Source organism: Bombus pyrosoma, linkage group LG7 (genome assembly GCF_014825855.1).
Source record: "Bombus pyrosoma isolate SC7728 linkage group LG7, ASM1482585v1, whole genome shotgun sequence".
Lineage (NCBI taxonomy): Eukaryota > Metazoa > Arthropoda > Insecta > Hymenoptera > Apidae > Bombus > Bombus pyrosoma.
The window spans coordinates 2,736,858-2,751,835 of record NC_057776.1 but is presented as its reverse complement, the minus strand read 5'-3'; the positions used below and the strand labels follow the sequence as shown (position 1 = coordinate 2,751,835).

Below are 14,978 nucleotides of genomic sequence, written 5' to 3'. Positions count from 1 at the left end.
TGATTTAGATTTATTAAATCCGTCGTTTTATTTATGAAGTAGGTTTCGCCATTATTTGTTATTTTTATCGTTGGTATTTGCTGTTGCATTTTATATTCTCGACCGTTTGGCGATGGGCGCTGTCGTTAGTCCTTTGTTTTCCCCACTTGTCGCACTTTCACTGAAGCACTGTTTCACACGTCCGTCTGGCACGGCTGCTTGGGCAGCACTGCGTTCGACAAATGAAGACAAATGTGGCATGAAGGACTTTCGTTCAAACTAAAGAAAATCTTACCACACACCTACTACTCCACCTTAAAATCATATCTAACCAATAGGCTGTTCATGATTGAATACCTAGACGCTATAACCGCAACATTCCCAATAGAAGCTGGCATACCCCAAGGCAGTGTCATCGGACCTTTACTGTTCACCATCTGTACTGCCGATTTATCAACCTTAACAGAGATAACCACAGCGACATTTACTGGTGATACAGCTTTATTAGCATCTCACTCAGACCAGAAAATTGCCTCCTCAACTCTCCAGCGAGGTATCGACTCTATGGAAAAGTGGTCCCACAAATGGCGCTTCAAAATAAATGAAAATAAATCCAGTCATATAACTTTCACTCTGCGAAAACAATACTGCCCACAGATGACCATAAATAATATTCCAATTCCAAACAAAGATACAGTCAGATATCTGGGCATGATTCTAGACAGAAGAATGACATGGAAACGGCACATCGTAGATAAATCTAAAGAACTGAAAACAAAACTAAAAAAATTCTACTGGTTCATTGGCAGACGCTCCAACTTAAACATGCAGAGTAAAATAATGCTATTATAAAGCCATATTAAAACCTGTTTGGACTTATAGGATCCAACTATGGGGAACAGCGAGTAATTCCAACATAGGAATTTTCTAACGATTCCAATCAAAAACTCTAAGATCCTTAATAGATGCACCTTGGTATGTTACCAACAACATAATACATTGCAGCCTTAAGATACTCAGAGTTAAAGAAGAAATATACAGGTTCAGAAACAGATATAGTATAAGAGTTAACAACCACCGAAACCCACTAGCTACCCAATTACTTGACAGGACGGACCAGATCCACAGGTTAAAAAGACAATACCCTTTAGATTGATGCATTAGATTCAACTAGAATCAAACATACTATAAACTCTTATAACCCAAGTTATAGTACCATGTCAAAATAATTTACTTATAATTCTCAAAGAGAATTGATTGTGAATAGTCTACCAAACATAAAAAAATGTAATATCGTGGACGGAAGGCTCGAAGGCATTACCCGAATGATATCGGGTGAACTATAAACAATGTCGCGAGAAAGCCTAAGTGTCGACAGGTCCATCAACATGTGACGTCAATTCACATTAGAGGCCAGATGTGTGCAGGTCCTCACCGCGTACCTTCTATCTTCATTTATGAACATGGGCTATAACCAATTGGCATCGCGGCATTGGCACGACTTTTCCTAACGAAAAGTGTGAACGACGAATCCGCGTTGTTAGTTCAAAGGGCACACCCGTATCGAACTTTTCTCCGTAATAATACGAGAACACCTCTGGACTGAAACCTCTCACCAGTCAACATCTCTCAGATCAGTCGCGTAAATTGTGCTTATAAAGTTGTGTTATTCAATAAAGTTCGATAGAAAAGAAAGATAGTAGTTGTGTTACGACTCAACCTTCTTGTCTTTAAAACGTAAGGCTTAATTTTACGTGACAAATGTATCGTCGGTCCTTCAATCGAATAGTTACGCGGAGAAAAGGCCTACGTGACTGTGACATCAACCAAATCTCAATCCACATCAGAGACCAGGCCACACACTGAGGGGCAAGATAGCAGCCAGATGTCTACACATCCTTACTGGGGGCCCTCAATAATCTTAAGGATCCACCATAAATCTTGGCATTTTCATAGTTAAGTTCCTTCGGACCAAACAACCATCTTTTAATTCAAGTGTCCTTTACATTTATTGTTTACCACGGAAAGATACGGGAAACTTGGTTTTTCTCGCGTTCGGTATTTTCCGTTAGCAACTTTCTCTCGAGGGCGGCTAAGACCCTTCCTAGTCCACAAACCTTCTTATGATCCAATGTCCAATGTCGCCCTCACTTTCCTAGCCAAAGTTGTCCTTAACGAATCAGCTCATCTCGTGTCCTTAAACACACTCATAACTAGCTTTCCTCCGCCACAACATCGTCACTAAACCTTACTTATTCTCTATTTTTAAAATAGTCAACATCTTTTACCGAGTTTCTACCTTTAGACCAATCGCGTACTTAGTTTATACATACGCATCAATGTAACTAGGTTCTATACAAAGTTGTTAGAGTGAACTGTGCTTTATACGTGTCAATTCAATGTATATTCAATTGTGGTTATTGAATTCATAATAAAATTTGATAAAAAGGAAAGTTAATAGTTGTGTTACGGATCAACCTTCTTGTTTTTATCATCTAAGTCTCAAGTTTACGTGACATGACCTTGACCACGAACGGTTGTGCAATACGTGTGTGGTGGGGCTATGAGAAAAGACAAAGGGATGCCAAGGGAGAAAGACGAATTAACAGTCAGTGCGAGTTGAGAAGTCAGAGAGCATGAACTGCGTTGTCGAGAAAGTGTAGTCCGCGTGAGAGAGAGCGTTGGAACCGCGGTGACAAGAATTGTAAATTAACTATTTAGTTATCTTAATTATAGCACATTATTGTATTTAGTTCACGTTAAATAACCATCGTTTCCTGTTTAACCAACACCTGTTTAATCCATTTTAAATAAACTAATAAATAAAGATCCTACATCAATAAATATTTAACAAATTATTTTCCATCCTAGTGTACATAAATATAGAAACAATTATATTTTATTTTAGTATCAGAATTTTTATGTTGAATTTTTATCTTTAGTTGATAAAGTATTATTATTTGCATATCAATTAATTATCAATTATTAGAACTAATTAAATTCAATTTACATACGATGGTGGAGCTAACAGAAGTTGATATAATTGCAAGTATATAACAATTAAAGAAGTAAACAGTATAATTTGAAAGTATCAATGACGACAATGAGTAATTAAATTTTAGGTGTCGCAATTTAGAACATTTTAATCCTATTAAGATAAAACTATTTTCACAGACATGTTACTATAATTAATATAACACGGATTTGCATTATTTATTCAAATGTTTCAGATTTAAACAAGCGAACTGAAGAAACATAATTGATCTTCATATGCCCTTTACGCGCTCGCATGCAAAAAAGCTAATGACATCGAATTGTGCTCTTTTCGAGGCCATTCAATTCTTCTTGTTTAAAAGTTTATTTTGAAAGTACAGTTTACATGACTTTTGCGCAGTACTGTTAGAGGGATCTATACAAAACTGCGTACCAAAGTAAAACTCTATGTCATATTTATCTTCATTAGTAAGTAATTCAAATTGCCTATTTTTATCATATTCAAGCGTTAGTCAATTAAAACAAAATAATCAAAACAGACGAACCTGATCAATATATATCGATTAAGAATTCCTTGGGATTATTTAAAAAATATGTGGTTACCAATTCATCATATTCTAAACTATAAAAATCTCACAATTACTTACATTTTCCATAAGTAATGGTGTCAAAAATTTTTTCGATTTCGTCAGGTGTAGTAACTGCATTATTCATGGGATGCGTTGACAGCAAGGCATCTTTTTCCATCGCTGGCTGTAGTTCATCGACCACAAATAAGTCGTTGTAACCAAAGTCTGATTCGAACTGTAATGAATTTTGTAACTGTTATATTTTTTAGTAGAGCATGTCATATCTTTGGTTTAAAAAATATATCTTAATTAAATTATTTATTTTATCTACGGGTTTACTGTACCAAAAAAAGTGTATAATAGATCGCCTCCGAAATTAGCATAGAAATATTGGTTGTTTGTTTCATTATGCAGGCTATTGAAAAAAAGTGCGATTGAATCTCTAATAGCAGTTAAAGTTTTATTGTCGTTTGTTTCGATTTGATAATCTCAAACTGAGACATGAAGTGTGAGTGATGTAGAAACAAAGATTTCCAAAAACGCACAGATACTTTCATGTTCAATAAAATGAATAAAGAATATAATATAATAGTTACTTCATATTATAAACTGAAAGACTACCTTTTTAACAAAAAATTTTACCGTTATAGTCCTACAAATACAACTGTAGCCTAAAATAAGACGGTTTAACACGTTGATATGTTGAATATTGGTTTAACTATCAAAGAAAAATGGCAGTTTAATTATATACATGATGAGGTATAAATGCATAACTCTATACGTCAGGGAGTGAAGTACCATCTATAAATTGAAAACTACGTAAGACATATGTTCATATGTCGTTTTTATTTATTTTAATGCATAGATTCATCCCTTGAAACATTTATAACTCACTTTGTATAAAAAAATAACACACCCCCAAACCACATAATATTCAACAGACCAGAAACATTCATAGCAACGTGTATGAATGTCCAATGTCTATTACGGTCGAAGGGATCTCACATGTTCAATAAAGGCTCACCATTTCAGCAAGACGCCATTGCATATATTCGGCGAAACCCTCGTTCAACCATAAGTGTTCCCACCAATCGCAGGTGACCAGATTTCCATACATCATGTGCGCGATCTCGTGAGCAATTATAGTAATTATATAGACCCTATGTTTAGCTGATGTTACTTTCTTGTCATAAAAGAGTCCGTACTCTCTGTGAAAGTAATTTACACATTTCATTAAATGTATCTTGTTTAATGATAATAAGATCAAGTTGATACTCAGTAAATCAAACAATTGAATGAATTCCTTTACATTCATTTATGAATCAGTTAGAAATTAAACAAAATGAACCCTTCATAAATGATTAATTTAGATACAGATTTTCTTAAAATAACTCAATACAATTTACCTGAACGTAGCAAGGCCCCAATTTTCCATAGCACCCATTGAGAAATCTGGAATTCCGACTAAATCCAATTTTGGCAATGCATATTCATGGTTTGTTTCCATCTGAAGATAATCAAGGATTCTCCTTGCTGCGATTTGCGCTAAATAACCTTTCTGAGCAATATTGGGTCTACCCCATATGTTTACGCCTAGATATGCATTTACCATAGGATCAAAGTCGCTGATTACAAATGCCACCAGGTATGTTGACATACTGACTGTTTCTTTAAAAGTTTCTACAACACGATCTGATGCACTGAAAGTACAAGTTAGAATGTATATATTACATTTTCGTGAAATGTTCCTGCTATAATAAATATAGATCTATTAACCCATTAATCCAAAGATCAAGTAGAAGAATAACGTGTTGCTTAAACGAATATTATTTAGAAACGTGAAGTAATATACAGATTGTTTCATCTAAATATAAAAAATGCATTGGAATAGCAAATACTTTACAGGAGGTAATTCACAAATTAGAGATATACAGTGGTTCACGCAAGTAAAGGACACGTGTAAACACTTTTGATGAATATGTACTATGCGTTTGATATGAGTCATTCTTATTAATATTGTGATGTAACCCAACTATCATAATTATATTGGGAAAGTTTAAAACGAATCTGTTATTATAAATTACAAGATATTTGGTATAAGTATATATGTATTTCGCAAAAACCACAAAAATATCTGAACTATCACTTATCCATTATTATAATACTTATTATATATCAAGGCTATTCACGATGAATTGTAATTTTTTATTAAATATATATTTACAGCAAATATCTCATAACTTCTATATACATTTTTAGATTGGTTTAAATTTCATCCATATATTTAAGATAGCCGTATAAATGTTAATAAAATTTTATGTACTTTTATGAGCTGTTGTATATAAACAACCTTTGTATGACATAGAAAGATCATAACGTGCTATTATAAATGCACCGATTTCTACAAAACTTCATATGATTGTAAGTGGTAAGTGAAAGAAGAAAATGATGAAAAAGATATAGAAAAATCCTTGGAACTCCTTGTTATTATTACACTGTTGAAGAAATACTCGGTGATGTAAATTGATTGAAAAAGATTGGAAATTAAGTGTTGTATTAAGACAACGTTAGTCTTTGATGTAGATCTTAATAATATTAACGTATAATGTTTAATTGGGCATAATAAAAAAGTACAAAAAAGAACGTGATATTTTATTACATCATATCTCCTATTATTTTACAGGGAAATAGCTTTAAGGTTCACTACACTTTCATTCAATCTCACACTACCAAAACTGTCTTTATGTTTGTATTACAAAAAAAAAAAAAACATAATGCGTATTAAGAGTTTGCACCGTGTAGTGCTACGTAATTCGTAGTTAACGACGCAGCATATGCGTATTTACATAAAAAGTATAGGACAGTATAGATTTACAGAAATATACAACAGTGTAGATGCATAAAAATGAAACTAATTTATAATTTTTCATTGTCGCAAATATTAGAACTTTTTAATTTTTTGTATTAATAAATCATAATGGTATTATTGTATATAAATAACTCTGACTTAATATTTGCTTTTCTTAAAGTACATTATTGCTTCTGTTCTTTTTTAAGTGATCATGATGTTTATATTTTTCTGTGCATACTTACATCAATGGAATTAGCGAATTTCTAGGCATATTACTCAGCACCATATAACCCTTATGTCTTTCAATGTTTATTACAAACTTTGCTTTGAAAGCTGGTTCGTCGAAGCAAGGGAAAGCCTGTCTCGCATAAGTTGCTTCAAACTGAGTCGCAGCCAACCAACTAAAATCAAGAAAGGATATTAGAAAACTAGAGAAATTAATTACAAATAACAACTGATTCTTCATGAAAATATAAATCGAAGTAATTGAATAAATTCTTTATATGCATTACATTGTTTCGATTTTAGGGAAAATAAATATAATTCATTGGGTATAAAATATGTAAATTATCAATTGTTAATCTTATTGAAATAATTGATCATTTTATTTTTTTAAGCAGATAATTACTAAAAATAAACGTTGCGTTATGTATAACGTTTTATTTCTTTTAGTAATTTCACAGCAGTTTAAATTCCGCTATATGAATTGTTTGTTTACATATCAGAATTTTTTAAATTAGAGATTAGAATAAAAATAGGAAACTACAATATAAAACCAAGAATTAATTATATGAAATAAATAAAAACTTAATTTCATGTGTAAAGTGGCTATAAGATGTATTGACACATACCCTTATTTTCCAGTGAAGTGTTTCTTTACATGACTCTACAGATTTCATTTTTGTAATAATATATAAAATTTTTGTGGTTTTTGTAATTTGAAAGTACTACTAAATGATACGTAATACACTTGGATCTAATAATATACTTGGATCTAATTAATTAATATGTATATAAATATTTTAGTATATATTGATATATACATATAATACATATATAATAATTATATATAATGTATATAATTTTATATATTAGTATTATATATGTCGGAGATGTAGGGACATCGGGTCTTTCTTTTGGAATCCCCAATACTTGGGCTCGAGGTGATACAACCGGTCGCCGAACGTAGCCACGGTCACCGGATGAACGTTTTTATCTAACAGAAGTACCGATATTGGGGGACATACGCTGTATTAACAAACAAGCCCCGGCCAGGAGCAATGTCGGCTCTACACGGGTCTATCTAGTAACGGCGCCTGGAATTTTGTTGATATCCCTGATCAATATGCAAGTGACAAATGTTATCGTATCAGTCTTTTATTGTGATCACCTTGGAGAGTTTACTGATATCGTCGGGTCTGTGAGTCAGAAAGTAACCGAGCGTCACAGCTAATGTCATTTTGTGTTTCAAAATATAATCTAGTATACAAAGAGTTTTCCCCGTTGACCGTGGATTCGTTTGAACCCAAAAATATTGTTAATAGCGTTTGTTACGCCACGTGGCTATCCAGAGGCCGTTATTCCTAACCGTCGCTCGTGGCATCGCAGTATCGCGAGCGAACCGCCTCAAGTAGCTCAACACATACAATGTAGCGGCCAACATCAAACAGAGCGAGTTCGAGAAACGTCGATTCGGTTCGTTATTTCAAACATTCATAAGGTGACACGCGTGATCGGTGGCGTGACCAGAGCATGGTGGGGATCATCTCCCATGAAAAACAAAGGCCCATCGAAGGGCAATCAGTATCGATCGAGGATCCAAACTATAAACACTAACGTCTTCAACGAATTATAAGTCGTCCAAATACAAAACACATTGTAAGGTCGAGTCGAATCATTACACCAAATTCACTGTATCATCTGTCTAATAATTTGTGGCGCATCACTATCCTGTTGTTTATATATACATATATTGTCAAATATATAATTTTAGTTAACTCTGTTAATTCAGTGTTAATTTCAACTAACCACCTCTGTCATCTTAACAGACACAGAGGAACGACTAATTCGCGGCGTCGATTTTCTGAATCGTAGCGAGAATTTACGCCTCCCGCTGACGCGCTTTCCTCGCGATCGCGTCTCTCCGCGAACGGTCGTAACAGCGTTCGTTACACTTATTATTCGTTAAATTTTGTAAAAGTCATATATATACATGTAAATATAATTTTTGTTGTGCAAAACGATGGCTAATTCAAACGAAGAATTGTTACGCGCCCAAAATTCTAATGTTAACCAGACGTATATATACATGTCGGGTTCGCGTTATGATTAGGGGTGGAGTTAGGGGCATGAATCTTCGTTGTGATTAGACATGGTTGTTATGCAATAGAGAAGATATTGACTAGTGCAAATATGATTATTACAGATTTCGACAAGTAACCGTGGTAATTAGATACTCGAGACGCTAATGACAATGATCCTAGGTTCAATAACGAATCCGCGAATTACGAGATTTTCCCAAAGTTCCAAAGGGAAGGCTCCGGTGTTCTTTCATCTTCGACATACATATATTATATTGTAGTGGACTGTGGACTTGATTTGTGAAACAGAAACTCTTATTCCATTTTAATAATTGGAATATATAAAAACTACACGGAAAAAATAGTAAGTCCATTTTTGTTCATTTTCTGATGTCTGAGTGACTAAAAAGAAATAATTTAACATGAAATAATTGAAGTATTGTTTACAGTATAAAATTATTGTATAAAATTCCAATAGGTACAAATATACCGAGCAGAGATAATATTAAAAATTATTCGATTTAGAATATTTGGATTTTATTTCTTTATTTCTATTTGTAAAAGTATGAATTTGTATAAATATCCGGAATCTAATTGTTTGTCTTAAAATCTTACTCTAAAGTCCTTACTCACCGAATGTTTCCTTCTTCGGTGATATAGTAACTTCTATAAAATCCTTCCATATTATCGTTCAATTTACCAGTAAATATGATATCAAGAACAAGTTCGTTAGCTTGAATGAATCTCTTCGTGAATATTGTGAGCGTCTCAGTATCATTATTTTGTCGTAGACCGCTTATGCTGTTTTCATTGTTTGAAGTCGACTTTTTCGGTTGCAATGAGAGCCATGTGATTTCAAGTTTGCTGGAATGAAGGACTATATGGGATATATCATCTACGTTACGTTTCATTTCTATCTGTACTCTGCCAGTAAATGTAAAATTGTTTTCGGCAAAATATGGAGACAATGTAATATTGTATCTTAATGGAGAAAATAATTTTGGCAAACGATAATTCATCGATGGATATTGTTCTTCGATCCACTGGAATATCTCTGGGATATTTTCTTGGCCCCATTTTAATTCGTGTTTTGCGTAATCCGAGAAAGCCTTGAAGTTTTCCATTGGCTGTTTCTTTTCTAAGAAATTGAGTAACTCGGCATACTGCGAAAAGAATGATTAGTTAAAATTTAATCGATAACATTCGAAGAATGTGAAATAACGATGTTAAATTTGTTGAGGAATTACAATATATACTTTCATTCATTAGAATTGGGCACACTTATAGAAAGCGAGATTAATCTCAGAAATAATTATAAAAAATTACTATCTGAGCATTCTTGCATAAACAATTTAACAATTAATAATATTAATAAATTAACAAATTACAATTCTTGACAAGTTACAAATCTTTGCAAGTTTATAATTTTTTCTTAAATAAAATAATCAGGTAATTTGTAACTTGTAGAATGGCACTAATAACATTACCTCAATTATGCAAGACAGCTCTGGTTTAAAATTTTTGCTACAGATTGCAGAACCTTAAGATAAATAAAAGATTCGCATATCCAATATTATAATAAAAATCTCGTATTTGTGTGTAATAATATTTTGAAAAGAATGATTCGTTTGGAACGAATATAATGATTATACAAAAAGGATGAATTACCTTTGCATAAATTTTGTTCGTGAATACTTTTTTTCCAATCGCGTTTACGATACTGTTGACGCTGGAAATTTGCTGGAAGCTGCGGAAAAAATATTGCAAAATGATTTTAATTATTACTGCGAAAGCCAAATAATTTTTGTATAGTTTACAATACTTTACTTACTAGCTGATCATTTCTTCGTAATTTTTTTCAATGAAATTTATTACGAATTCGAGTCCCTTCGGGCTCGAATTGATAACGGAAGTGAAAATGCTCGAACTATCTTCAAATCGTACCCGCTTATCTGAGAGTACTGTGTGAAGTAACCTTAGAGAGAAAAAGATAAACGTAAACGTAATACACTCTACATGTAAGAGTTAACAATGAGATATGCATATGGTGTTCAAAGATTATTTCACACTTGAAAAAAGTTACTATAAAATTGACCTGCTTCTTGAAGTGTAAGGACAAATCATTTTATTGCATCGTGTAGAAGTCGTTACGAGGAATAAAAGTCTGACAGCCATGACAAATAATTTTTTGACATCCTGTAAAAGCTTTTACAACAAAATATCTAAAATATTATATGTACTACGTATTTATCTTCTTTTGACTGACTACGATGTCTTTGTATTTTTAACCGAAATGTTTAGCATTTGCTCATTTTTTAAAATATATAGAAATATTGCCCCTTGTTTTCTTACATATCAAATATATTATGCATGTTTTTACAAAATAATGACGTAAGTATTGCAAACTAAATGAAGAAAAACAAAATTGGCACAAAAAAGAAGACAACAAAAAAATTCAGTTTTCTTCAGTTTCAAAATTGTAGGTACGATAATTTTACTAAGAAGCGCAGTGTAGTTTATGTACATATGTATAGTGCTCATCTAAAGAAATAAAAAATATTCAATGAACGTATCCTAAATTTCAATCCTTTCGATGTTATACTAGAAAGAAGAAAACAGAAAGTGAAAGAAACATCGTTCAATGTATAATAAAATCGCGTAGGCACATTACTATGTATTGAAAATGAAAGTATACTACAAAACTTATTTCTTAAAAAATTCATATACTTAAACAGTTATTGAAATACATAAGATGCGAAATAAAGAACACAGTTTTATAAACATCTAATATAAATTTTTATAGAAGTTTCATTATTCTACTCGCATTCTCTGAAATTATGCATTTGCATGAATATTCATGGTTTAGCAACAGATAATAAGACTGTGAACATACGATAATGGAATAAAAACATACTACTACAATATTCTGATATATGTCGTGTAATGTAAAACATGAAAAATATGTTTTCTTTTGAAAAAGTACATTGAGTAAAGTACAAATTTCTAACACTGTTATATTGAAATGGGAGGAAGAGGTATTGAGAATATCTTTTACAAACGTAAAAATAAATTTTTGAGTGAACCGGGATCTTCTTGATATGTCGCGTTAGAACATAACGCAATGTACTATTGAAAATACACTCGAATTCCGAAGAACCACACATATGTTAACTTATGGAAACTCTTCTTATACATATATTATGTGTATTGTATAAAAGATTTTGTATAATATGGTACAACTATCGTGGTCACATTTGTATAGTTTGACACAAATCTGAAAATGTGTGCAGGAGTTGCAAAATATTAATTGGAAACATACACTTCACAAAAATCACAAAATTATTTAAACAGTCAATTACCTATTACATTATTTAATATTAATTATGTCTTTAAACCAACTATTCGTATTACATATTAATTTTTTTATTGAGTCAAATAAGAATATGATCATAATGTCTTAAACGTTACTTCTTGTAATACTCTACATATTACATGAGGACAAAATGAATTAACCCCAACATTCAAGAAACTGAGTAATTGATTGCTTAAAATAAACGCGAGATCAAAATATTGAGTAATATTGAATTGAACGATTTCGTTATATTATTGTTATATTATTACTATTATTTAATATACTTATTATTTAATATATATTATTTGATTTGTGAAACATGAATTACTCCATTTCTGCATGATTAATATAGCTTAGTAAAGTCAATTGATACTATAAACTCAAATTCGAAAAAACTGGGCTCAATCCATATGTTTTCTCAATGCTTTATATATAAAAATTAATAAATAAAAACTTACTGGTCAAGAAAATCGTCTTTAGTAGAGCAGGCTAAAGATTGGAGAATTATTAACTTTTGTGCAGGAAATGTCGTATCTGAATAAAGTTCCCACAAACGATTCCAGGATTCAGGATCATTCTGTTCGGCAACCGTGCAATACGATACACTACGAATATTGGGTGGAAAGCTGAAAAATAATATCCATGAAACATCTGTTTTAGCATAGCTTATAAATACAGTAGTACCTCCCGCAAACCTCCTTATATGTATTTGCAAAAAAGATACTTAATAAGATAAGAGATAGGAAAATTTATTACAGTACTGTATTGATTTTATTATAGAACTATGTATTGTACTGTACCGAACACATGTAAGGAATTATATTTGGCTCTGCGATAAATTAACACTTTGTTTAATAGTAATGAAAATGTTGCAGATATAACTTCTACACAAATTGAAATAATAAACGCAAATAATCAAAATGAGATTCCTTATGTCAAAGTATTTGAGATATTTGAAAAAGAACATCAATTGTTTAAGGCGCGAAACAATGTAACTCTGCATAGTTATTTATGGTAAAAAATTTATGTAATTCAGAAATCCAAAGAATATAACATCCTTAATACATATAACCTTGTTTATCAACGTTTCATAACTTCTAGATAATTTAATTTAAGATATATGTAGTATCGGGGAAAAAGGCCTAAGGAATATCTAGGGAACCATAAACAATGTCCCGAGAGCCGAGGCACCGATGGGCCCATCAATGTGTCGTAGGTCCTTCAAGTGAATAGTTTCGTAGAAAAGGCCTACGTGGCTTTGGCCACGAGCGGTCGCGGAACACGTGTGTGGTGGGTTTACGGAAAGACAAAAGACATGGGAGAGCAGTCAGTTTTTAGTTGAGAAGTCGAAGAGAATCAATCGAGAAGTCCGACAGTACGAGTTGCGTTGTCGATAGAGTGTGGTTCGCGTGAGAGAGAACGTTGGATCCGTTGTGTCGAGAGTTGCATAGATTGTAGCGTGTTATTGCGATTAGTTCATATTAAACTACCATCGTTTTCCTGTCTATATCTGTACAATCCATTCATTGTAAATAAATTACAAATATCGGGATATAATAACAATATATTCCATTGACGATACTACATATACTTTATATATTTGTAATATCGTGAAAGAAAGGCCTAATTAGAGATCGACAAATCATAAAAACAGTGTCGTCTGCTCTTCAGTTGTTAGTTTACATCGAAGAAAGCCTATGTGACAAAGTCACCTAGTTCTTGCGGAGCATAGGCGCGGTGAGATTAGAGAAAAAAGAAAAAAAACGCTAGAGGAGACGGATGATTTTGGGTTGAAAGAGCGTTAACCGAGAGGTCAGTGTGCGAATCGAGAAGTGAGTGTGAATCGAGAGTCAGAGTTAGTTTAGAAATCGAGGAGTAGAGTTATTAGCGTTGTCGAGTTGCGAGAGTTGCTTGAGATAGAGTATGATTTTTGTATTTAGTTACAGTTAAACAACCATCGTTTTTTGTCTAATTAATATTTGCACAGTCAATCTATTGTAAATAAATTGTAAATAATCGGGGAGAAATTTATATCTAAATTTCCCCGATACTACATATTTAAGATAATTTCATTATATTTTACAATTTTTATGATACTGTCCACTCTATTCTTTTTTTAATTATCAAATGATACACGTGATACAGAATTTTAATTGATTCAGTTTAAATCTCAAATAAAAGTGGTAGCTTTAATTTGCAAAATTATATAAAGCAATTGCGGCATATTTAGGTTGAATATTGAAATAATAATATTTTCTTAATCTATACTTAAGTAAGTGCCATAAAAAATCCTATTGTGCGCATATTTTTATGAAAACTATATACAATAAAATTGAACTATATAAAAATAAAAATAGTTTTGTATTAAATATATGATTCTATTAATGACATATATAAAATAAAACTTAATAAGTATAAAATTAAGTAAACTTTTGTTCGTTAATGTAAAATTTTCATTAATATATGGTAATATATAGTAATATATATTGTATAGACATGTAGGATTTCTAAATACTAAGCAATTCAATTCTAAACTTGAAAACTTTCTTTGAAAATTACGTTATTTAATTAGAAATAATATTGACCTTGCCATTGTTATTTCATTGTTGGTCCAAGCGTTAAAGTAAGATAAAGCTCGAGATTTGCAGTCTGCTATGTTTACTTGGCATGCCCACTTGCGAATATGTGATCTGAACAACAAGGTGACGTGGTCATCATTTTCCTTATCCTCAAATCCAAGTTTATTGTATACCGGTGTTAAGAGCGAGCTTAGATATCGCTGCAATGTAATAGTAATGAAAGTAATTTATACAATATGATATTTATAATAATATATTAGTTATAATTTATATACTTTGAACGTGGCATAATTTTATTTTATATAAATTTATATTACATAAAGTATTCACATTTTTATATTTTTACTGATTTTA

General features: G+C 31.9%; 1 protein-coding gene across 3 annotated transcripts in view; it reads right to left on the bottom strand.

The window, feature by feature from the left end:
* LOC122569859 (putative aminopeptidase-2) overlaps window positions 1-14,978 on the bottom strand; it is a 67,876-nt gene that overhangs the window by 19,859 nt on the left and 33,039 nt on the right. For all 3 annotated transcript variants that reach the window (XM_043731512.1, XM_043731513.1, XM_043731514.1), the window contains exons 18-26: window positions 14,631-14,824; window positions 12,504-12,671; window positions 10,525-10,668; window positions 10,362-10,440; window positions 9,327-9,856; window positions 6,636-6,794; window positions 4,949-5,242; window positions 4,567-4,750; window positions 3,621-3,777 (exon numbers count right to left, since the gene is read on the bottom strand). In XM_043731512.1, the coding sequence (XP_043587447.1) occupies window positions 3,621-3,777; window positions 4,567-4,750; window positions 4,949-5,242; window positions 6,636-6,794; window positions 9,327-9,856; window positions 10,362-10,440; window positions 10,525-10,668; window positions 12,504-12,671; window positions 14,631-14,824 (1,909 nt within the window). The remainder of the gene's footprint in view (window positions 1-3,620; window positions 3,778-4,566; window positions 4,751-4,948; window positions 5,243-6,635; window positions 6,795-9,326; window positions 9,857-10,361; window positions 10,441-10,524; window positions 10,669-12,503; window positions 12,672-14,630; window positions 14,825-14,978) is intronic.